The 25,199-nt window shown below is 40.7% G+C and overlaps 1 protein-coding gene across 3 annotated transcripts in view; it reads left to right on the top strand.

Annotated features, from left to right (window-relative positions):
• The first annotated feature begins 403 nt into the window (after positions 1 to 403).
• LMBR1 (limb development membrane protein 1) overlaps positions 404 to 25,199 on the top strand; it is a 75,604-nt gene continuing 50,808 nt past the window's right edge. The window contains exons 1-4 of one of the 3 annotated variants that reach the window (XM_065050457.1): positions 405 to 720; positions 16,813 to 16,885; positions 20,412 to 20,451; positions 22,816 to 22,955. In XM_065050457.1, the coding sequence (XP_064906529.1) occupies positions 658 to 720; positions 16,813 to 16,885; positions 20,412 to 20,451; positions 22,816 to 22,955 (316 nt within the window). In that variant the 5' untranslated portion in view covers positions 405 to 657. Of the gene's footprint in view, positions 721 to 16,812; positions 16,886 to 20,411; positions 20,452 to 22,815; positions 22,956 to 25,199 lie in introns of all 3 variants that reach the window. The other 2 variants (XM_065050458.1, XM_065050459.1) reach the window with 2 other exon arrangements.

Raw genomic sequence — 25,199 nt, 5'->3', positions numbered from 1 at the left:
CGGCCCCGGGGTGGGGGCTGCTCCGGTGCACTCCCGGGAAGGGAGTCCCCGCCGGGCCCTGTGCCGGCAGCGCCTCAGGAGCCTCCTGGCCCCTCCCCTGGGGACAGAGCAGGTGCCACACGACACGCTCGGGCTCTATCTGCCCGCAGGCAGCCGCCAAACAGGCACAAACCCGTCCCGCCACCCCGCTCTTCGAGCCCCGCCCCTTTCGCACCCCCGCCCGCTCTGGCTCCGCCCCACCACAGCCACGCCCCTTCCAACCTATCTCCCGCCTTCTTTTAGCCACACCCCTTAAGGATAAACCACGCCTCTTTCCCCCGCCCCGGGGGGAGATAACCACGCCTCCCATCGGCTCCGCCTGGCCCCCGGGCGGTTGGGGCTAAGCCGCGGTGTGCGCGGGGACGCTGCGTGGTGACGCAGCAGGCGGAGCCGGGGCGGTGCTGCCCGCCCTTCCTGCTGCTCCGCGCCCGCCGGTCGCTGACAGAGCGGCGGAACCAGCCGCCAGCGCCGCCGCCGGGCCCCGCAGCCGCCGCCTGGGCCCGCGGGGAGCAGCCAGCGCTGCCACTGGCCATGGTGGCCCGTCTGCCGCCGGGGGGGCAGGAGCAGGCGCGGCGGCGGCGGCCGCCATTGCGCGCGGGGGCCGCGGGACTATGAAGGATGGAAGCGGACGAGGTGACGATCCGCGAGCAGAACTTCCACAGCCAAGTGCGGGAGTACACGGTAGGCGACAGCCCTCCCCCTGCCGCTGCCCCCCGGGATGCGCGATCCCCCTTCTTCCTGACCTGGCGTTGCGGTGTCCCGGAGGCCGCGCTGCCCCCGACCCGCCGGCCGTGCTGTCCGCTCCGCCCGCGGGCGGCCCTGCGCTCGTCCCGCTCTTTCCCTCCTTCGTTACCCGCCCTTCCCCGCTTTGCCCCTCGCCCCAGCTCCTGTGCCCAGGGCGGCTGGGGTGGCCTGTCCCGTGTGGGCAGACCCGTGCGTGCCGCTGTCGCTGAGGGCTGAGGAGCGGCCGGTGAGGGTCTTCCTCCTGTGCCCCCAGCGCAGCGGGGCGTGCTGCCGGGTGTGTGCAGCACCTCAGCCCTCCGGTGCAGCCTCGCTACCTAAAGTATGCATGGGATTTCGTGTTATTGCTTGTGGCACTAAGATCCTTTTTGCTGCCCTGTTTGCAGCCTTCCTGTTTTCCCTAACCCCTCGTGTCGGTGCCTCTCCGTGGGGAGTGATGCAGAGCACGTCAGCAGCGCCTGTGCTGCCCCGTCTTCCTCAGCCTCCTGTGGGCAGGTGCAGCCCTGCACCTTACAGAATAACAGAATGTTAGAGATTGGAAGGGACTTCAAAAGCTCATCCAGTCCAATCTCCCCGCCGGAGCAGGAACACCCAGATCTGAGGTTACACAGGAAGGTGTCCAGGCGGGTTTGAATGTCTGCAGAGAAGGAGACTCCACAACCCCCCTGGGCAGCCTGTTCCAGTGTCTGTCACCATCACTGTGAAGAAGTTTCTTCTCATATTTAAGTGGAACCTCCTGTGTTCCAGTTTGTACCCATTGCCCCTTGTCCTATCATTGGTTGTCACCAATGTGCAGGTGGAGAGAGCTCTTGTGGTTTCCTCCTCCAACTACCTTGTAATTGTTTTCAGGACTGCTCAAAGCTGATAGAAGTGTTTTGATGGGGCTTATCTCTTTTCTGCTTCAGTTCAAGGGAGGAAGTACACTCTGCACATGGGAGATGTGTGGTGTTGTCTTTTGTGCACCCGGTATTCTAACTCAGCTGGGTAATTGCATTCTTGTTGAAGTTGCTGCTAAGAAAGAATGGATTTCTTGAATTAAAATAAGATTTCATAGGTTAGCTTTAAATATTTTTTATTTGGAGACAACATTAAATATGCCACTGTTAACTGATTTATGTAGGCCTATAGTTAAGTTATTTGATGAAAGAGACTTCTGTCCTTAGTGTGTTAATTTCTGTTCCATATTTTATGAATCCATATGTGAAGACCTTATTTCTTCTGGTGAAGTATTATATTTCTGGGCTATTTTTTTCTGAAGGCTGCAAAACAAGTCTATGAAGAGAACTGTTACTTTAGGACATTTTCTGTATTTTCTTTTTTTCTGTAAGTGGTTGCAGTGGATGTTATAAGACCTGTGACCTGTGGAGGGGCATAAGAAGAAAAATACTTTTTTTGTGAAGACTCTTTAAGAATTATCTTAATCTCCTTTGTGCTATGAAAACACAACTATGTACACAAATCGTGCATCTCTTCTGGATGCTGGCATTCATCTATTCCCTAGTATTTCTTTGTGTCTTAATTATCTCCTGCCTACATCCACCGGAGTCTTGTGATACATCATATGCTGCATATTGTGCTTTGTGCCTAGCAGGATGCACAAACTTTGAGTCTGAAGGAAAGGTTGTGTGCAGTCTCTCCAGGCACTCTTACAAATAGTGAAAGTCTATTAAGTTTTTAAAGAACAAGCTCATCTATAGTGCAGCTACTTCACTAAAGATTTTATTAACCCCTCTAGAACACTTGGTAACTCTTCCTATTGGTGTAGTTGTGTAAGAAATCACCTAAAACATCAATAACTCATATTGTAGAGGGGCAGTGTTGCTTTAGTTGGACCATGGAGGCAGAATATTCTTGCTGTCGAAACTATACTTTGGTCTTTAATATTAGATTACAAGCCATCTATGTTACTGTTTAATCAGTGAGAATAATACCAGTTTTGCCTTTTAGATCATGCATTGCTACAGTTGTGATCTTGTCTTTAATTTGTCTTGGAAGACCACAGTGTTTTATGAGTGCATAAGCTGCTGCCATCCACAGCTGAGTCTGCTGAGTGTCCTTGTGGCTCTCCCATGGCTGCAGAAGCATCTTGCAAGTATGAAGACACTTGTGGTTAGTTTAAACATAACCATGTACATGGAGGACGTTGCTAACGTGTACCATTATGTTAACATCCCCTCCTAATCATTACTGCCTTTCCTGGCTGCGAATGTATGTAGTAAATGTAATTTTTTCAACATCTGCAAATAGGCAGGTGTTTTGGTAGAGAGTGTAATCATCAGCCTCTCAGCTGGAGGAGGGAACATATTCCACTTTCTGACACACACACACAAGACTTTCATTCCAGCTGCAGGTGGGCTGGGGGCAGTGAAACTATTAATAGAAGGATTTGATGTTTGTGGTGTAATATTACAGCGGAGGAAACCTCTATATGTTTGTAAGAAGTCAAATTTATGGAATCTGGTGGTATTGTCTTTGGAGACCTAGTTGTGTGGCACAGTCTTTAATGGAAGCTAAAATGATACATTCATGAGAGAAAAGAAATCAAAGTAAGTTGATGTAGCTGAAAAGAAAAGCCTTTCCACTTTTCTTTTACTTTTTTTTGTTTGTTTTCTTTGAATAGATACAGAATTTCTAGATTGTGCTTTTTGATGGAGTCCTGAGGGCACACGAAACTTCACTTCAGTGTAATGCTTCAGTTCTGTTTCATTTGTTCTCTGAACTGGCAAGCTACAAAGTTTTCCATAAAGTTGTGTTATGTAACAGAAATTAAAGGCTTGTCATCCTGCTGGTGGTGCCTCTTTCTGCAGGTGCCAACTTCTGCTAATTCTGCCTTGAAAAGACAAATGGTTTTCACAATGTGTTTATAGATTGAACAAAGGTAGTAAAAGATTTTTTTCTTTTTAATAAATCCTTCCTCTGCCTTTGAGGTGACTGTCTCTGTGATTTAATGCTTAATTTAACTCTGCCCATTCACTGTTGACCTCGTTTGGGTTGTCTGTATGGTACCTGCTTTTTTTCAAGCGGGTGCCTGTTTGCAAGAAAATAATCCGCATTGTATTTTGTTATTTTATGAGGATGATCTTTTACTAACAGGTGATGAACTGCCCAGCCTAGTTTCAGCATGGCTCTTCAAATGTGCATTTGCTGTGTTCCTTGAAACAGTTGCTTGAAAACACCCTGATTACTTCAGACTTGCACAACTTGAAAATTCAGATTCAGCGAGCACAGAGATTGAGAAGTGACCCAGTATAAGAGACATGGCACAGGCATGTGTTTGCTGTAGGTGAGAGCCTTGACTTTGATAAAGTTGGAGTCATACTTGGTTCTATCTAGAAGGGGCATCTTTCTGGAAAGCAGCTTTGCTTGGTTTCAAAATATAGAAGAGCATCAGTGTTCTGTACTTGATCAGCATTTGTAGGAAAGAGTTGTAAAGGCCGGACAGTGTTCCGTGCTAGCCTGATACTGTTATTTTTGTCTGCTTATTTAGTTTGCCTTTCTTGAGCCTTTAGATTCATTTATAATTTGCTGAGATCTTGCACATCCATGGAAGATATTTAAGTGTTGAGGGAACTGCTTTTCCCTTGTGTCCTGTTATTATGTCTGTTTATACAACATAATTATAAACTGCTGTTCTCTGCTAGTATTGTCTTGAACTGTTTATTTCAAATGCAAAATTAAATGCATTTGTTTGGTCTCTGTGTGTTCCACTATATTTACTTTTTAGAAAATTCTTACACTCCTTTTTTCTAGTTTGAGTCCATTCTGCAATATTAGTTATATATTTGAAATTTAGACCTACTTTTTGATGTTATTTTTCTATTTACAAAATGTTTGTTGTGTTTCCGTTTACAAAATGGAAAATATACACATCCATTTGGTTGTGAGTTTTCCTTGGCAAAATACACTGTGTGTGCATTTGTAGTGTGGGGAAAATTGCAGAAGAAAACAATTTGGTGATCACAGAATTATCAGGAAGCTTAAGAACAAACGTAGTATATTTGGAAATGGCTTAATTATATTAAATATGTCATGAACAGAATCAGCCCTGGTAGAATAGGGTCACATGCGAAAGTGCTATTATAACTCTAATTGCTTTGTGCAAGTCCAGGCAGATGTTGAAACTGGTGTAATATGTAATTTTATGCTTAATGTCAGATGCTTCCATTTGAAGGACTGAATGTGGTGTAAGTGTAGGTAGAGATGTAGGTCTCAGTTGCTAGATGTTCAGAGTAACTTAGTTTATCTACTTCTTAATATGATTTGCTCTACAAGAATGCCTTTAAAACAAACAAACTAAACACTCTCTAATATTAAGGTGTTTTATTTTTGTTTTTTGTTACAGGTGGTATGATATTTATTTAGTCTGTGTAAATCTGAATCTAAAAAATAATTTCCAGCAGCTTAGAAGAGCCTTTTTAGGTAGCTGCAACTGTCACATCTTTGATTTTTGTTTGCAACTTCAGACTAATACCACTGGCTTTGTTTTTTTTCCTCAGGTTTCTTTTTGTACCTTTTTTCCTCTAAGCTTTGGGGTGGAGAGGTGTTTAGGATCCTGCTGTCTGGTCCCTGCTGGCGTTTGTCCCCTGTAGGGCTGTGAGATGGGAAAGTTGATGTGAGCACTGTCCTGTTGATACTGCGCCCTTGTTCCTGACCAGTTCTGCCTCCTTAACTTTATGCCTCAGACAAAAACTGTAATCTTCACAGATCTTTTTTTCATTCTGGAAGTGATGATATTCAGACAGTGGGTCAGGAAGAAAATGCTGATTAGAAACATGGGTGATTTTTAAGAACAAACTTATTACAAATACTGAAATCTTTGAGTGTTTATGCAAGTGTATCTTTTATTTAAAAAAATTATGCCTTTCATTTTTTATTCATATGCTGAAAATCTGAGTAATTTGTATTGTAAACAGCTTCTTGTATCTCAAAAATAACTAGATTTCTCAGTATTGCTTTTCTTAATGTTTTGGAAAATAATTGAAGAAAGGAGTATTTGTGGTAGTGACATGAGATATAAAGCAGAAAGATTAGTGCACATTTAAGGTAATTGCAAAGTGTTAGCATAATTCTGTCATATAAAAAAATACACCTTTACTTGTAAACATGGGTGATGTTCTGAACTTTAAGGAGTGATGAATCATCTTCTGGCTGCTGGTCCTTAGGGTCAGCGCTGGTGCATCCATCTGGAATCAATAGGCATCTCCAAACACTTGGCGTAGGCAAATGGATAAAGAGATGCTTATTCCCAAAACAGGAACAACTTTTGGAGAGTTCTACTTTTTCTGTTTACATAAAAGAAACATGAAAGGCTGAAGTGTAAGAAGTTGCTATTAGTTACAGTTCAAAATAATTCCTTTGGAACAGTGATTTGTTTCTTTGTGGTAGCAGTTGACCAAAGGGGTGACACACTTCCTGGAAGGTACAGGCATCTGTTTAAGAAAATTTAGATTAAGGTGTAAATTAGGTTTGAGAAAATCTAATGAAAAGTGAAAGAACTGACAGCAAACAAAATCAGCTATTAATTACAAGACCACAGAAAAGTTTATCCACTGTGGGTTTTGTTGGCATGGCTGATTGTGTGGTGTTGGGTCTGTAATGGAGCTGGATGGGGTGCCAGGAGGTGACTGGGAGGTGGTGGGGCTGTCATGAACGTCTCAGTCTTTGATGTGGTGTAGAGATGCTGAGTGTGATGGAATTTATAAGCACAAGACCCTCTGGAAAGAGGCGTTTTCAGGGATGTTGAGGGGTGGGTGAAGCAGAGAGCAGGGCTGCAGGGGGGATGGTGGTAATGTCAGCAGAGAGAGGGTCTTAAACCTGTTGTCAGTGAAGTTATGATAAAGTGGCAGTTCAGTTCTGGTGACATAGAAGGAAATTTGGGTTAATCAAGACTGTCTGAAGAAAACATTTCATTCAATTTAAGCTTATCGCTTTTGTTTTAAGGTTCTGTAAGTGATATTTTTTTTAACTGCAGTGCTTTCTCCTTTCCTGTCTTTCACCCTCCCCAATTTAATTTGCTATTCCTCCTCATTTAGGAGGGCAGTGATAATTCTTCTTGAGAAAATCTTAACCTCTGTGATACTCTCTACTCTCTCCACACCCTCCTCTTTACCTTGGGAACCACTGGAGCTCTCCTGTAAACACGGACTGTCAAATGACTGGGGACACTGACTTCTTGGTAACATTAATTTGCAAGCATTTACATCACTTATAATGCAGGAACAGGAGAGACTTTGAAAGTCGTGATTATAGTTTGTTTTTATGCATATAATAATGAAAATCCTGGGTTGTTGCCTCACTCTCAAAGGTAAGCGTACAGCCTGGTAGAGGTGATCTGGAATAAGTCACTGCTGTAACTCTCTTATTAGTCATTCACGTGACAAGTGAAATTGCATCGTACTTTCAGCACCTTTGATCTCCTGCTCTTTGGGGCCCAATTTATTCTCATGAAGACGGTGACAAACCTCACGTTGATGTTTCATCAGCTCCATGTCGAATATGTATGGTAGTGTAGCTGAGCAGCTTCCCACACACGGGTTTCTAGTTTCTTGATTAACTGAATGTAGTAGAAGTTGTTTCTCACCATAAAAGAGCCTAGTCCTTGATACTGTTTTAATATTTGAGCACTTTAATTTGACTTTGAAAATTTTGATCGACTGGAAAATACTTGTTTCAGTTCCCCTATTTCCATGTCACCTTGCGTTCTCCATGGCAAGTAGTACATACAGAAGGCATTGAAGTCTGATGAAATAAATAACTTACGCTTTTTCTATGAATAAACAACGTTTAATCCAATTCCTTAATTGTATTCTTTAAACATGTGTTCATTAGAGCATAAGCACAACAGCGCTGGGTGCGCGGGGGATTCACTCCGCCCAACACGCACACTTTTAACAATAAGAAGTGTGCTTAAATACAGTATGGTATTACATATTCATAATGACCCCAGAAACGCCTATACATATTCATGACCTTTCCCGCTTTTTATTAATATGAGTCTCAGATAACCATTTACATATTCCCCTCCTTGACCCTCCCCTGTTGAGCCTGCGCAATGTCACTTGGTGAATTTAAGAAAGGGTCTTTAGGGGTCTTTGGATGAAGGCTCCTTCAGCTTCGTCACAGTGGACTTTTTACCTTTGGCTCATTAGGAGGAACTGGCTGGAGCCCAAGCTACCAAACTGACTGAAACCAGACTGGTGCCCCCTTTTTGCTGTAAATCTTGGCTATCTTGTCTCTTCAAGGTTGCAGCTGGTGCTGTAAAACTTCTTATCTCGGCATTTAATGAAGTCCTGCTTTTTTTAGCACAATTAGTTACATACAGCTCTAAAGTAGATATTAAAAATGTGGTTTAAAATGTTAGGTTGTTAGTAGGCCCTTATTACATTGTTGCTTAACCCTTAAAATGTTAGTTCCCAATATCAATATAACTTCCTAAACAAGCTTCGTATCTTTTTACATAGAACTTAACCACCTTTCCCTTTTCCAAGTTCAGAGTCCGTGCCTCATTTGGTTATACCTGTAAACATTAAACATCTTAGCACGAATCACAACTGTATTTTTCACACTGATATGGCCCAGTGTAATACACAAAGGATAGAAGCAGTATGTGTGCATGATTCTTCCCACCCGCTCCTCCTCTCACTCCCCCACCACTTTATCTTCTTGGCTTATAGTGGTGTGGTTTCCAGTGTTAAGCACCACGCTTGTCGTTGAAATGTGATACTTCACAATTTTACTCTTGATTTTAAGTGCCTGTTTATGCCTCGAGTATCCCATTTTTTCCGTTACCTAACTGTACTTTCTATTTTAACATATTTAGCTAATGGGAAGAATTGGTGCTGATGAGTTTGTGTTGAATTTGACAACAGCAACGTGTCTAAAATGTTTGCTCAGTTTAAGACTGGTAATTTATGTGCAGTGGAGAGTCTGCGTAGATGGTGAGAGCTACGAAAACTAACAAGCACTGCAGTTTAAATATATTTGTGTTTTGGGAGTGGAGGTGGAAAACAAGGATGTGCTATGTAAAAATTCTACAATATGTATGTGCAAGAAGACAAGGAAGAGGATTTTTATGAGTTAGGAAGAGAAAATTCATTAGCTCTGTCTTCTAAAATAGTTAGGTGTCTTGCCCTGGACAATAATATTAGCCACAGAAGCTGTCTTAACGCAAATAAATTGTTTACCAAGGTTGCATTGATTAGACTTCGAAGTTATTTTTCAAAAGGAAATTTTAAATTGAATGACTCTGAAGTTTTAATATAACCAGTTATTATAGCCTGGCTGTAAAATGTTGAATAATAGCTTCATTGAGTGGCACAGTGTTAGTGTGATCTAGATTGGTGCTGTTGTTGCTAATTCTAAAGGGTGTTTTTAAATCTTGTGCTAATGCTGAAAAATATTATTGAATCTGATCTTAATGACGTTGCTATTGCCCATACAGATTGAAGAAAAATGAGTTGTAGTCTTTTTATTTGAGGGGTTTTGAGTGTATTACTGGGTGTAGAATACAGTACCCTCAACAAAAGTATCTTGTGCCTATTACTGGTGGTCCTGGAGGTGTCAGCTTTTTTCCCTTTACCTAGCAACATAAATATATCCAATTAAGTATATAAAAGGGAATGTAAAAGCTCACAAATTAATGTATTGGTTTGAATTCCTTCATTAGTTTGAAGTGGGGCTCTGCTGCTGGTGAAGTTGATAGTTTTAAGGGAATGGCATATGGAAGCTGCCCTCATAAGGGCTGTAGAGCTTGTTTTTTATTTTCGGCTCAGCAGTATTTCTAGAACGCAGAATGGTTTTGGGTGTTTTTTATCAATGAGCAAAACTAGGCATCCAGCCTCAAAAACACCTAATTCATGATTGGGAACCAACAAACAATAGTGGGTCAACTTCTTGAACATGTCTTAAGCCAAGGAGGAGCTCTGAGAGGGAAATAATAAGTATGGAGGGCTGTGTTAATGAATAAAATTCATCTGTAGTCATAAGATGTATTTGACTTTTTCTCTTAAGCTTGAATTTAACGTGTCATGCTAAGTGTATAAGGCTGCTAGATTAGAGTGAACTTAATCTAACCACAGAGTGCAGAGCTTTTCAAATTATACAGCAGATGATATGAATGCCAAGGTCAAACTGAGAGCATAGCTAAACATTTTAGTGTTGTTTAGGGTGCACAGTTTGTTATAGGTAACTTACCCTCGACACATCCAAAACAGGGGAAGCACCTTGTTTGCTTTTTAGATGTCAGTGGGATAATGGGGTTATTAGAAATAGACCAAACAGAAGTGCTTGTCTCCACCTGTATTTTCTTGCTGTTTATTCCTGCCATCCCTTCCACAAGTAAACAAAAGTAGTTGCCAAGTGGGGCAGAAGGAGGAAGCTTTTTAGTTACCATGTGGCATTTTAGCACACATTCAAATATTTTAGCAGGATGAGAACAGTCAGAGCTGGGTGCACAATGTGGTGTTTAGTTGTTTTCTATTATAGAAATTAAAACCCAGAAGTGCAACACTGGTGCTTTTCTCTAGGTAGTAATCACAGGCAAGCAAACCACTCAGTTTTGTTTTCAACTCCTAAACATGTTCTTGGACACATTCTCAGGGTGGTGTTACCCACAGTGACCTCTGCCTGCTCTCTGTGCTGTTTTTCCTATTTAGGACACGTTCTGTAAAGTAACAGCAAGAGGTGGAGATATTCTTCATTAAGTCTGTAGCTGATTTTTTTTTGGTGTATCCTTTGTATAGAAATGCTGGTGGATGTAATAGCAGTAGCTTTTATTGGTTTAATAGTGACACAGCTACTTTATTTAAAAGTTATTTCCTCCCTTCTCTTATTCCTTAGGTTTTTAGAGCTTCTTGATCTTTCATTTCATACATATAGCATAGCAAAATGCTGCTCACTTGTCTGTTTTGCTCCTCCGGTTTTACTCTCCCTGTTCCAAACACCAGTATGCAGCCAAGTGGGAGGGCATGATCACTTGTTTGCTTTGATGCTTTTTCAGTGGAAATCCTGAGCCTGTGTTTCATGTTTGGAAGTGTGTTAAATCAAAGAACATTATGAGGTTTTTTGCCTTCTTTCTGCAAAGGAATTCTGTGGTGGTCCCTTACTGCTAAAAGTTCTTGTTCTGTAAGATGTCCAGCTTTTTCATAATGGGAGGGCATCCTTGACACAGTCCTACAGAGTCCTGTGCTTACACTATATTAAACACAATCATAAATGTGAATGGTTTAAACTATGAGGTCACAAAGTTTCTGATGCTGTTAATTTATACAGGCTAATAAAAAGATCTGACTGGGCCCCAGCCTCCTGCTCAGAGGAGGGTCAGCTCTGGTATCAGACAATGTTACTTAGGGCTTGAAAACCTCCAGGGTTGGAGATTGCACAACCTCACTGGGCAACTGGTTCCACTGGAACTGTGGAGCGGATTTCTGCTTTCGTCCAGTCTCATCCTCCCCTGCACGCACTGTCAGGAGCCCAGCTCTGCCTTCTACATGACGTCCTCATGGGTACTGGCCAGCTGCTGTCATGTCCTCCTGAAGCCTTGTTGTCCTCAGGCTGGACAAGCTGTGGTCCTTCAGCCTGTCTGCACCAGGCAGGTGTTCCAGCCTCCTGACCATCTTGGTGATGGTCCTTGCTGCAATTACCAATGTCTTCCCTATAGTGGAGGCTCAAAACTGGATGCAGCAGCTATGTGTGACCTGATGGATGCTGGCTGGAAAGGGATAGTTACTCCCTGTGGTTATCAGCTTTGCTTCTGGTAGTATAGCCCAGGATGCTCTTGGGAGTGTTTGCTACTAGGGCACACTGAGAGGTATTGGAACAATTACTGGACAACACAGCTGTATATTTTTTTCCTAGTGTAAACTACAGCTGTATTTCCTGCACAACATTTGGGAAGAATATCACACTGGATAAGTAGCTGTTGATCTTTCTGTACATAAAAATGTGGCTTTTAATGCACACATGTACAGACATATGCACAAATTAAAATTGTGAATGATGGTTGTATCTTGCGCATCAGGGAAAAAGGAATCTTGTGCATTTTGAGCATTTTCTTTCTTAGCATTAAAGTGCAGCTCTAGCACTTGCAACAGAAGATGATGCTTTACCAATCAAAAGCATGAATTTAAGTGCCAGTTTTTTTACTGCTCATCCCCACAGACAAATTAGTGTCAACTGATCTTTAGTAACTGTCAGTGGGATAAGTATAATGTAATTTGAGTTAGTTCAGACCTTTATTGCTCGTGTTTAGTGCTAGACTCTTCAGTGCCAGCCCCTTATATGTGTATAGTTACAAACTGAAATGCACACAGTTTATCTCCAACTCCTTTCTCTCAGGAGCTGAGAGCTGCCTGGTACAGATCCAAAAGTATGACTTGAATCACACTTGGATGACAGATCCGAAAGTATGACTCTATGGAAGAGCTGGACACAAGACACCCAAGAATGCTGTGCAGTGCGTCTCCAGACGTAGCCTCTCTTGGTGTGTCGGGTGTGTAGTATAAGCAGGAGCATAAAGCGCTTGCTCTCCCACATGAAGATGAACTCCAGGGAAAGACACGTTTCTTTTGCTTGTCCTAGAGAGGTTGTATTTATTCCATGCAAAGAACTGTGAATGAATTATGTGCGTGTAGTCTGAAGACTTTTCAATGTGCCACCTGCTAAAATGGAGCCCTTAAATGTAGAATGGATTCTTTATGTTTTGTTTTCAGTTACTGGGTGGTGTGGAGTGTAGGGGGGGGAAACTCACAAAAAACACGTGAAAAATTGTTAATTACTTTACTTGACTGGCTATAACCGTTTAAAATTTTCAGACTGAATTGCCTTAATATTCTGATGCAGCTGGTCAAACATGGACTGAGTTTATTTCCCCTGTCATGTGGGAATGTACTGCAGCTGGGTTTAAAGTATCTTCCCATGAGCAGTCTGACTATGGCAACAGATCCACAACTACTTTGCCCATCTGTTAAGTTTGAATGAATTTAAGGAAATTTTAAGCTTGAAAGTCATGTATGGGATGTGCGTGCATGTTTTTCTTTCTTTAAGTTGACGCTATGAGAGGATGTCAGAAATCCTCAGTGTCTTCCCTGTGTCCTCAGGTCAGATGTGGAAGAGCCTCATTTGAGCTCCAGTGAAAAACTTCTGGCAGAGAACTTGGGCTTACAAGGAATATAGTTTGTCCTAGATTTGTTGCATTTGCAGTATCTTTAACTTTTGTGGGTTCTTGTTGTAGGGATGGGTGATGGCACAACACCCTGCTTTTTTGCTTGAAAACCTGGCTTGCACTATGATTTACATTTAACATTGTATTCCAGTATTGGCTCCAATACTGCCACATATAACAGTTTTCTGAAGAAAAGATGGAATTTAACAAATACACGCTTTTCTTTCACTGAAGATGTTAATGTAGCTTTATGGATGGTGTACTTTTTTGATAGTGCTCTATTTCAGTATGACTGCCTATGCTTTTTACTAAGTGATTAGAACCAAAAGTTGATGGATGTTTTAGGATACTAGGAACATATGTGAATTTTCCCTTCTCTGAATTTTTTTCAAGTCAAATTAGAAGTTGTTAAGAACTGTATTTTCTGAAGCCACATGACTATGGGTGAAATGTTTCTTGTGCATATGCCAAGGCCTATATCCAATAAATGCATCAAAAGGTATTTCTTAAATAAGGGTCAGTGGCCTTAGTAGAACAGCTGTGAAGTGAATAAAAAACTGGCTGTAGTGTTCATGAAAACAGGTGTTGTTTGGGGGGAAAAAAAGCTACTATTCAGTTTCCTCAGGTATCAGCACTAAGAGCAACCTTGCTCAACTTAGATGAAAATGATGTAAAATGTTGTTAGCACAAACCCAGATTTTCATGAGATGTAGTCAATGCAAAGGAGGGTTAGAACATGGTGCAGAAAAGACTCTAGTACTCCAAAGTAATAGATATGGTATGAAATCAAGGTGTGTTTTTTGAAAGGAGAAAAAAACGACACAGTGATGAACTTGAACCCTAAAAACAAGTTCCTGCTGCAACTTGAGAGCTGCTCTGGCAGAAGCAATTGGGGAGGACAGTGGATGGATTCAGCGATGGGAGGATAATGTGAAGTTATTAGCATGATTTTCGGATGAATGTGTTGAAGTGTTTTCAGTACAGAAAGGAAGGCTTAGTGCTGTTACATAGAGCCAGAAGATCTTGTCTGAGGGCTGCATAAGACCCCTGTCATTCATAATTGAGAAACATCAACTAAAGCTAGAACAGGTACAAACAAAGGTGGTATTTTTTTTTTTTCAGTACAAAAACATCCTGAAACAAAGACTGGTATGAAGTGTAAAAACCCAGGATTGCAGTGTGACAGGACACTGGCGTCTGTTCTTCAGCTGGCATGGGCAATATGTTCCTTTTCACCAACTTAACCGAGTTCTACTCTATAAAAAATCAGGATGCTGACTTTTGTTCCTCCCTTTAGACAGCTATGCAGGATGTGTGGTTAGAAGCACTGCAGGATTGTAGGTTTCACCAAGTAAAAATGGAGACTGAAGTAATATTTGAGTTTGCTTATTGGCTTGTTTTGGTCAGTATGAAGGTCTTTTGATTTACGAATTCTCTGTGAGGATCCTAAAGCTTTCACTGATTAGAATTTACTTATTTTTTTCCCCTTGATATTTTTAAAGTAACGTGAATCTTCAGCAATAAACAACTTTATCAAATATTTACAAAATTATTCTCAGCTCTGACAGAAGTAGAGGCATAATTACACCAAGATATATAGTTACACCTTCTTGCTGAGTTGCAAAGTAGCTGTCATTTAAAACTGGAAATACATTTGACAGTTGGTGTTACTGGGCAGCTTTCATCTGCTGCACCCCCTAAATACCTCAGTTATCTCAGTGGTACCTTATAAATACAGACCCACATTGTCATTGTGATGTTGCTATCACAGATAGAATAAAGGTCATCTGTTTTATTTGAGGATACAAACAAGACCACAGTAATTTTTATTTCTGTCTGAAATACATGAGCTTAACTATGTCTTTAAGTTTATTTTACCCAGAAGCAGTGTTATTTGGGTCTGATAGATTTTTAAAGAACTTTACTGACCCTTTAGGGGTGATACCTGATTTTTAGAAATGGAATCCTAAAATTAGATGTCTCTACCTGTAGCCTTGGTCTAGTTTTCAGAGGAACTGGAAATTTAGAGGAGGATTATCTTTCAGCACTGGCATTGCCTTTTCTGATACTGGCGGCACAAACTGTGTCGGAGAGCTCTGAAAACTCAAGGCTATTCTCAGTTTCTTTTGTTCTTCCTGATTCAAAAATATACCCGCATATTTTTAAATCTTAATACAATTCTTTACCAGTAGAATTATTTGTTTAAAGAACGACTTATCAAAACCTTTTCCTTTTTTTGAAGCATGCTCTGGCAAGTTGGAGTGGTGAACTCGATTCAGATGAAACATTTGAATTTGGAGAGCTAGTCATGCAATCTGATTTTCAGCATCTGTATTTCGGTGTGACCACCATGTGCTGCTGGCCCACAGAATGAGCTCAGTTGCCGCTTTCAGACCTGCAGCACTGTGATACTTCTGGGACACGTGTGTTGTGGGCACCCAAATGCCACGCTCAGACACTCGGCTATTCTTTTTTTTTAATCTAAAATTTCTGGCTACACAAAAGAAATAACCCTCCCAGTTTATTTTGTTGGAATATCTGAACAAGTCTGTCTTTCCTGATTGAGCGATACATTCTTTCCCCCCTCTAATTGTGCTGATTTGGATGTAGCGTGCTTGTTTAGATGTAAGTTTTTCAGGGCTATTGTCACTGCCTTAGCTTCCACTTTTTCCTTTCACTTACGGTAGCTTTTCTGCTCCTGATTTTTTTAAAGACAGTTTTTAAAGGCATCAAATATTGAAATGATGGATTAAAGAAGTAGATCAACTGTTGCCCAGGGAAGTAATTTTGCCATTTCAGATCACAAAGGAGCTTAAAGGTCAAACTGAAATAGAACAGAGTTAGGGTGCTTAATATTATGAACTGCAGATCCAGGCAGGACAAAAATTCCAAACCACAACAACAACAAAAAAACAAGCCATACAAAAAAAAAACCCCAAGCCAACCAACCAAAAACCCCCAAAAAAACCCGAAACACCTTGTACGGATAGTAAGGCAAACTCACTTTAATAGTAACAACTGCTGCAACAATTTTGCCCAATGTTTTTGGTTTACTGCTGTATGTAGAGACTTACCAGGTGGCTACTAGTATTGTGCACAAGCAAAAGAATCTGAACAGTTTGGACTACTTCAAATAGGTTCTGAGCATGTGGTGTGCAGGTAATTGTTTCTTGCAAGCCGCCAGAAAGCAGAATAAATACACTGTTGGTATTTAATAACGTTCCCTGTGATGGCTCAGGTATGGGTGAGGGCTGCAGCATCACAGAGTGACAGGCTTTGTTATTGTTCCATTTCTGATTGACTCATGGTTTTAATAGGTCTCAACAAAGAAGGTTGAGGAAGCAACCTTAAAAGCAACTTAATGCAAGTCATGCTGGGCTCAAGGCACTTCTGACCTAAATAAGCTCCCTACCTTATGAGAAGGGGAATTGTATCCTGGGCATCGAACTTGAAAATAGATTTTCAAGAGCCCATTGTATAAAATGATTACCCTTAGGTTACCTGTGGAGAGGATGTTACCTGTGGAAAGTGTGGTAACTTTACAACTCAAGTGGATTCAAACTTCCCAAAATAGCCCATCCCACTCATCCCCTTCCAAATAAAAAACTACACTGTAAATAAGGCTTTTTTTCTTAATTTTAGAGTAAAATTTGCTGACCATATAGTTGATCCAATACCCCTTACTCTAACTAAACTGTTCCAATTGGTTTCACTTTCTGTTGATAAGATGTAAAACATAAGCAACATTTACATAGAATACACTTCTGTTGATCTGAATTCGATTTTAAATTGTTGATATTGGATTATATGTTTATTCTTATTATAATCTGGGCATTTCTTCACAACCTAATGAAGGCATTTTTTTTCCCCAGATCTGTTTTCTCCTCTTTGCTGTTCTCTACATAGTTTCCTACTTCATAATCACAAGATACAAAAGGAAAGCAGGTAAGCATAGACTCTCTAATGTATTGAAAAATAATTTTGTTTTTCAGATTGTCATGGGATGTTGTGTCACATCTGGAATATTGTGTCCAGTTCTGGGCCCCTCAGTTCCAGAAGGACACGGAACTGCTGGAGAGAGTCCAGTGCAGGGCAATGAAGCATCTCCCATGTGAGGAAAGGCTGAGGGAGCTGGGGCTCTTTAGCTTGGAGGAGACTGAGGGGTGACCTCATTAGTGTTTACGAATATATAAGGGTGAGTGTCACAAGGGTGGAGCCAGGCTCTTCTTGGTGACAGCCTATGGTAGGACAAGGGGTAATGGTAATAAACTGGAACACAGGAGGTTCCACTTAAATTTGAGAAGAAACTTCCTCTCAGTGAGGGTGACAGACACTGGACCAGGCTGCTCAGGGAGGTTGTGGAGTCTCCTTCTCTGCAGACATTCAAACCCGCCTGGACACCTTCCTGTGTAACCTCATCTGGGTGTTCCTGCTCCAGCAGGGGGATTGGACTGGATGAGCTTTTGAGGTCCCTTCCAATCCCTGACATTCTGTGATTCTGTGATGGAGGAACTCCAAAGTCAGTTTTAGGCAGACAACAAGTTCCAAAACAGACTTTATTCTGGCCGGAAAAGTGCAGCCAATAAACCGACCAAAATGGGGATTATACAATTAGTTAGCACTCTGACAACATAAAATACAGGTTCAGATATCAGTTGAGGAGATTATTGGGGTGCAGCAAAATGAGAATAGTGAGGATCCACAGCGTGCATGCACACAGTCACAAGAAACAAACCGGACCCCTCTGACTCTGGAGTACCCACAAGAAATAATCTCTCGCCTGGGTTAGACAAGGACTCACACTTGCCGGGTTAGGCAAGGACTTATTCAAAGATATATCCAGTAAATAACCACTCACCCAAACGAGGACGTGAGGCGCTCTCAAACCCGGGAAGTCTCCTTAGACGGCATCCCAGTCTAAGGAGGGTGCTACAGTTTGCAGACCCGCTGGTCCAAGAAGACCCCTCTAAAGGGGATCTTTGGCAGGAGCCCCATTTATAGTCTGGTCAGATCTGGCCATGGGCATTACAACATGGTCCAGAAGCTTCTCAGCTCCTCTGGGCACCTCCTCTGCTAACGACCCTGTCAACTGACTCAGAGTCCCATAAAGGTGCTAAAAGAGCCATCAACTGCCCCATTGAAGGCTCCAGATCTCAGGGGGATGTTCAACTGCACACAGGTGAATAGCTGATTCTTTCTCTCTCCGCCTCCACAATGAACCGGGAAGAACTAGATCTCTGCCCATCTATGGCAGCCTGGACCGGTCTGATTGTATGTGCTGCTGTCTTGTCCCCCCTTTCTCCCTGAGCCATGAGTTTCCATCACCTCATGCCCATTCTGGCACTTCTCAGACCCTTCAACGTGCCTTCTAATATCCCTAATGAAGGGAGGGAGTGCACCGAAACATCTCAGAAAAGGATCAGTGAGTGTTGTAGCTGGGACTTCACGATACAGCGAATGGCCACAATTAATTTTGTTGTGGCTCTGTGGCAGCCTAAACTTTGACTGTGTTGAGAGGGAAGAAAGGGGAGATTTCCAAGTAGATGCTTGTGTCTCCCTTGCCCTTTGGTCCTGTTGTTTTCCCTTCATGTCAGCTTTTCCAGAATAAGTGTTCTAGCACCAAAAATCAAGTTCAGAGCTTTAGCTGGTAAAGTGAAAAGTTTGACAGTAATACAGAAGGCAAATAGCACATTTCTTCTAAAAATCCTGCTTGGCTCTGGTACAGTGATTTCAGTGCTTTTAACCAGTTCATCATGACCTCACCACTGAAGTCTTGTTCATGGAGATAATCCTGTATTTTTGTCTTGGTCTGTCTGAAACTAGTCTGTAGCAACCCCTGTCATTTTCTATATTTCTTGTAAAAACAGAATAAAAACCTGTATAAAACAGCAGAAACTTTGACTCTTGACAGCTGATCTATGGCCTCAGTAATAGTCATGCTGGAGAAGCATTCTTACACATGGTGATCTTAGCACTTTGAACTTGAATGGAAACTTTTTATTGATCTGTAGTGACCCGTGCTATGATAGAGCTGCTTTTGTAGTTGGATTAATGTTTAAAAAGTAAACTCTTCAAGAAATTTAATACTTTTTTTTTTTTAAAGTGCACCTCTTTAAACATAAGAAGTAGTTAAACAAGTGAGTAAGCTGAGTACTATCTTCTGATCCTGATATGTATTTTGGATAGTACAAAACTGGAGATAGGGCAGAACAGGGAGGGGGAACTGGTTTGACAAATGCTATTGAATGTAAAGACACTTTTATTTCCTTTTAGCAGTTGATCTAATCAGCTACTGAGGGGAACTGCTCTGCAGCTGTACTGATTTGTGGAAGCTTTGTGAGCATTTAGTTTGGCCGACTTTGTAGCCTGCTAGGATCTTCCTGATGAGACATGTTTGAAGAGTTAACATGTCTGGAATTCTTTCAGGACAAATTGTTTGTTTCTACAACAAGCTCTTTAGCCAAGATGATTCATAAGGGACCTTGACTTAGTCTCTCAAAACACCATAAGATTCCCATCAAAAAGCAGAAACAATAACCCAATGTACTTTCATGGAACAGTTTCAAAATAGCCTGATGTTAGTGGCTGCATGTTTATTATAAGCGTGCGCATGACTCTTAAGAACTCGAAACACCTGGTTTTATTTATTCTTAGATTTTAAAATAAGTTTGAGTTACCTCTCATGGAAAATCTGAGATACTGTAAAGAAAAAAGCTGACTCTAAAATGATTTCATATGTAGAAACGCATACATTGGTGTACAGATGTGTGTAGAGAAAGGTGTAAAGAATAAATGAAGGGTATATTAGTGATTGACCTCTGAGTTAAATATTGATAATACTTCAAAAAGTTGGGATGTTAATTCATGAAAAAATGAACAAAAACTGTGTAAAATGTGAAATACCAGAAGGGAAGCTTGTGGTAGCTTAAATTCAAAACAAATAAGAACAACAACTCTCCTTCCCTCTCTCCCCCCACATTCCCCAGAGTTGGTAAGAGGAATAAGGGGAAGCAACCAAATGGTCATCACTACTGTTCTGGGAATGCCTTCTTGTTTTCAAAAATACATTAATACTGAAAATGAAACATTTGTTAACAGACCCGAAGACTCTCCCAAAGCTTGCCCACTCTCTGTGGTTTCAGATGTGCCCACAGGGACCATTCCCAGCAGCAGCTGTGGTGGCAGCCTGAGAACTTGTTTGCCATAGAGCTCTGTGGAAGATGTTGCCAAGAAGTTTTGATCTGGATATTTAAAGAAAGTGAAATAACTTCATAGCTCTATTGATTGGAAAGAGTTTAAGACTAGCAAAAAAAAAATTATATATTTATTTTTGGTAGGAATGTTCTTAAAATATTGATGCTAATAAATTGTTTCAGTAATTGTAAATTAAAGTTATTCTTATGTATAGGCATTTTAGCCTAAGGAAGGATAACTAACTTTTGAATATAACCTGCTGTAATTTAATTTTCAGATGAGCAAGAGGATGAAGATGCCATCGTTAACAGAATATCGTATGTATAGCTCTTTTTTTTTGGCACAACTTTTTTTGCTGGATATATTATGGTAGGAATCTTGTATACTTCCAAATAAATAACAGACCATTTAAAATGTGACAGCAAATAGGTTGCTAGCAGGTGGAGGAACAAGATTTGCGTGGCACCTTGTGTTATGAAAGGCATGACAAGAGGCAAGGCACTTTGGTCTAGGGCTTTCTTCACCCCTGGCTTGTCCGGTAGGCATGAAGTTGCCCAAAATATTGCACAAAGACCTGATGTAAGAGGTGGAACTCGGTGCAAGACCTGTGCCTAAGTTTAGGTCTCTAAAATTTGGGTGTTTTGTGGGAAGTAGGTGTTTAAGTTCCCTCTGCAGTCGATGACAGCCCTGTCAAGGGAGGTGATGGATCCTGGAAGGCAAGTTAGCTCACCCTGAGGTAGACATATGTATTTGATCATCTTAAAAAAGAATAACAAATGGAAGACAAGCACTTGCCAGACCTGCTGATCTGCCAGCAGCTCTCTCTTCCTGTTCCTTTATAAAGCTAAATATTAATCTCTCATATTTAAATATGTCTAAAGAGTTATGGAATATCTGTGGGCTGTTGCTGCCCTCTCAGTTACATGATTTGCTAAACTATATGGGCTTCCTACTTATTGCAATGTTCTTAGCTTGTCCATGGTGGTACTTTCAGCCTCTTGGAAGGAGAGCTCATTGAGTATTTTATTGATTTGTCTTGTACCCTGGGAGAGCGCTGAGTACATCACAAACTTTTAGTTGTGCATGTATGGCAAGCTTCAGAGGGGTACAAAGATGATTCTCCCAGTAGTGTCTTATACCAGTATTTTTTATGAACTTGAAATGCATACTTGCCATAAGGTTTATTGCAGATCTAAAGGAAAATATAAGCTTTTAAATGCCATGAAACTCTTCCCTCTCAAGCAGAGGAGAATCTCTCATCTGCTCTTTAAGAATACAATGAAGGCTCTTCTAGGTAGAATTATTTTCATAGCAGTGGTGGTCTCAGCCTGGTTCTGAATTTTTCAATATTCAAAGAGTAAAATTTGCCATGTTAACTGTTATCCCCCTGCATCTAATTTCTAGCTTAGCTTTAAAATACAACAAATCATATATACTGTGTTCTTCATGCAAAAACAGTGTAAGACAAGATTAGCACTTCCATCACCCTTTCATTTAAAGTGTTGTTATAAATATGAAAAGCTTCTTGTTCCTTCAGCCTAAGCCTTCTTGTTCCTTAAGTGTGCATGTTATTTTCCAAAAAGCCCTAACTGTCAAACACACGCAGATGGATGTTGCTTTGCATTGCCTAATTATCAGGACCTAAGAGGAAGGTGGGGGGAGAAAACAAACCCAAACTGCTGTAGCACCTGGAAAGGCTACAGTGTGTTTGGTTGCACAATTCTGCCTTAGAATACTTAAACATCCTTAAATAAGAGAAAGAAAAACACCTCAGAAAATGACAAAACCATACAAGAATATTTTAAAATAAAATTAGTCACCCATACTTTCTTCTGTAAGTTTTGTGTGAATGAAAAATGGATTGTAGACTGTTAAAGTAAGATCTCTGTAAGCAACTTACTGACATTCCTATTGTAGGAATGATCTATTGAAATTTATCTTTTTTGTCATGCAATTTTAAGAATGATTTCTTATTTTATTCTAGCATTGGATTAGTACTGTTATAATGTTTTTGTTAGTCTTATTTTTTTGAAGAACACAGTTCTTCCTAATGCCACAAGATGGCATTTGATGTGAGTCGTATTTGAGATCTAAAAAGAGTAAGCTTAAATATTTTAAATAATTCTGACAATTTCTTTGTGTTGACTTTACAGTTGTCAGAAAATGCCGAGATATGAGATGATACCCGAATAACTAAAAAGCAATATTGTTGCTGTTATTGTATGTGTTAAAATATTTGCTTATGTGTAATTGTACTCGCTTTTTAGACATTAAAAAGCTGCTCTGCTTTTAAAAATTGTAGAAAGAATATAGAAATTGATTTTCTTTTCATTCTGTGTCTATGTGGGAAGTGAAAACTAAAATAGATTTATGAAAAGATATTCTGTGAACTCAAATAATTTAACCTGTGTATGACATTGGAATTGAATGCATGCAAGTCCCAACAGAATAATTGTTGTAGTTGGTAAAAACTAGTTATTTTTACTGGATTCTGTAAACTACTTGGTATTTGAAATTTGCTTTTTGGAAGTGAAATATTGTGGAAATCAGAGTTTCTTCTGCACTTTTACAATGTAAGAATGTGTTACCTTCAGACAGTGATTAATAAGTAGGCTAATTACTTTTTTCATCCTGTTCAGAGCATGTTGGTGGTAACAGTGGTACATTTCTTTAACTTTCAGGCTGTTCTTGAGCACCTTCACTCTTGCAGTTTCAGCTGGTGCCGTCCTGCTTCTACCATTCTCAATAATCAGCAATGAGATCCTGCTTTCTTTTCCACAAAACTACTATATTCAGTGGTTAAATGGCTCACTAATTCATGGTTAGTACTCAGCATAATGTAATTAAACTGGATGCCTTCATTATACTTGCATAGATATGTTCTTATTTTCAAACTAATAACTGTGTTTTCACTTAAGTGCTAATTGAATTGTTCACATGTTACTGACTAGTTGGTTTTGCTGCTGTCACGTATCACAAAAGTCTGTCTTAACTCTTCTGTTGAGTTTTCTAAAGAATTGTGCAGACTTGATGGAATTAAACCAGATTCACTGCTTTGATTATTAATGTAGAGTAAGAGCTACTAGAAGCTCCTTGAAAACACACTGTTAAACTCCTTTCTCATGTGTTAATGCACAAGCCTATCTCTGTATGATGATACATTTAAATCTGTTCTCAAAATAAATGTTTTAAGAAACGTGCTAGCTATGAGCAGTTAGGATTAGTTTACATTCAACTGTTAGTGATTTATTTGTAAAGAAGGACAATTATAGAATATAAGTGTATCAAGTGTGGTAAGGAAGCACAGGAAAAACCATTTCAAGGAAATCAAGATACAAGAAAGGAATATTACAGATACTTGCTGTGATGATGTCTTGATGTCGGGCAGAATGTGTTTTGCAGGCTTTCTGATATTGGTTAACGTGCTTATGTCTGACACGTGTAATGAAAATACACTTCTATGGGTCTAAGGGAAATAACTGGTGGAAACAGGACATTCTTTAGTAGACTCAGCTGGAGAAAGGAGATAAGACCTTCAAGATGTGAAACAGTGTATTTAATCTGGTACAAATGATTTACAAATTAACTGTGCTGTCCTCTTTCTGTTCTCATGAAAAGATAATAATTGGGCTTTGGAGGAAATTTCTCTGAAAAGTACACTTTTTGCTAAATGTCTAATACTCACAGATAGCGAATTAATGTATTTCCAGATCCCTAACTTGCAAGGGTGGTATTTTTTTCAGATTAAAGATGTTTACAACAAATTAAATGGGGATAGGTGAAGACAGGATATAACGCATATTATCTGTCATGTTTCTGAAAATGAGTATTTTTTGTGTTATCTGGACAGTAAAATTTTAAAGCTGTGGATAAGGAGGACCTGACTGTAGGTGTGGTGGTCAGTGGTGACCCTGACACTGGTGACAATAGTTTAAGACCTAAGAAAAGTGAGGAAGGGAAAAAATAGAATGAAGACATTGAATTTTGAGAGAGTAGACTTGGTCCTTCTCAGGAGATGTGCATGTGGAACCTTACTGGAGAATGCCCTGGAGGCAAAGGGAGCCAGGAGAGGTGCTTAATTTCAAGGAGAACCTTTGAGAATTGAAACATGCACCTCAGTGTCCAAGAAAATGAGCAGGTGTCATAGGAGGCTGACGTGGCTTAATGATAAACTGAGCTCAAAACCCAAAAGGAAGTGTATGGAAGGTAGAAGTAGGGGTGAACTGGCCAGGAGAGGTGTAGAAATACCACCTGAGTTAATATCCCTGTGTGAAATTAGGAAAGCCAGGGCACAGCTGGATTTGGAAGTGGTGAGGGGTTTATATCGAGCCAACTTCTCTAGACCGCAATGAGAGGCAAGAAGCAATGTTTGCAAGGCACAAAGCAAGAGCTCTTCACACTGGGGGTGGTTAAACACTGGAACAGGTTGTCCAGAGAGACTGGGAGATCTAAATCCTTGGAAGTTTTCCAAAACTTGGCTGGCTAAAGCCCTGAGAGGGCACTTCAGGGGTTTTAAGCAGCAGATCAGATGTTGTGGTTTAACCCCAGCCAGCAGTTTATTACTCGCTCGTGGTGGGATATGGAGGAGAGAATCAGTCACAGGTAATGGTGACTTGAGAAGACAAATTGTTCTTCCTTCCCCCAAAATATATACTGAGCATGACGTATGGAATATCCCTTTGGTCAGGTGGGCTCAGGTGTCCTGGCCGTGCCCCCTCCCAGCATTTCGTGCACTTGCAACCTTCTTGCTGAAAATTCTTCCACTTGGCAAAACCCAAAACATCGGTGTGTTACCAGTGTTCTTCTCGTACTAAACCCGAAGCACATCACTATACCAGCTACTAGGAAGAAAATTAACTGTATCCCAGCTGAAATCAGGACATCAGAGTATATGACTTTAGTTCAGTTATTCTATGATCTGTTTTGTCGCACATAGTCAGGGATCACTAATTTAGTATGTCTCCTACATGGAAGAAAAATACCACAGCTAATTCTCACTTTTCATGCAGATATAGCTGCTCAGACAATACCCAATTCAGAAATTTTCACTCTGTCAGAATTGCTA

The sequence above is a fragment of the Columba livia genome, chromosome 2, assembly GCF_036013475.1.
Source record: "Columba livia isolate bColLiv1 breed racing homer chromosome 2, bColLiv1.pat.W.v2, whole genome shotgun sequence".
NCBI classification, from domain to species: Eukaryota; Metazoa; Chordata; class Aves; order Columbiformes; family Columbidae; genus Columba; species Columba livia.
Note: the sequence above shows the minus strand (reverse complement) of the source record. Positions and strands in the feature narration are given on the sequence as shown.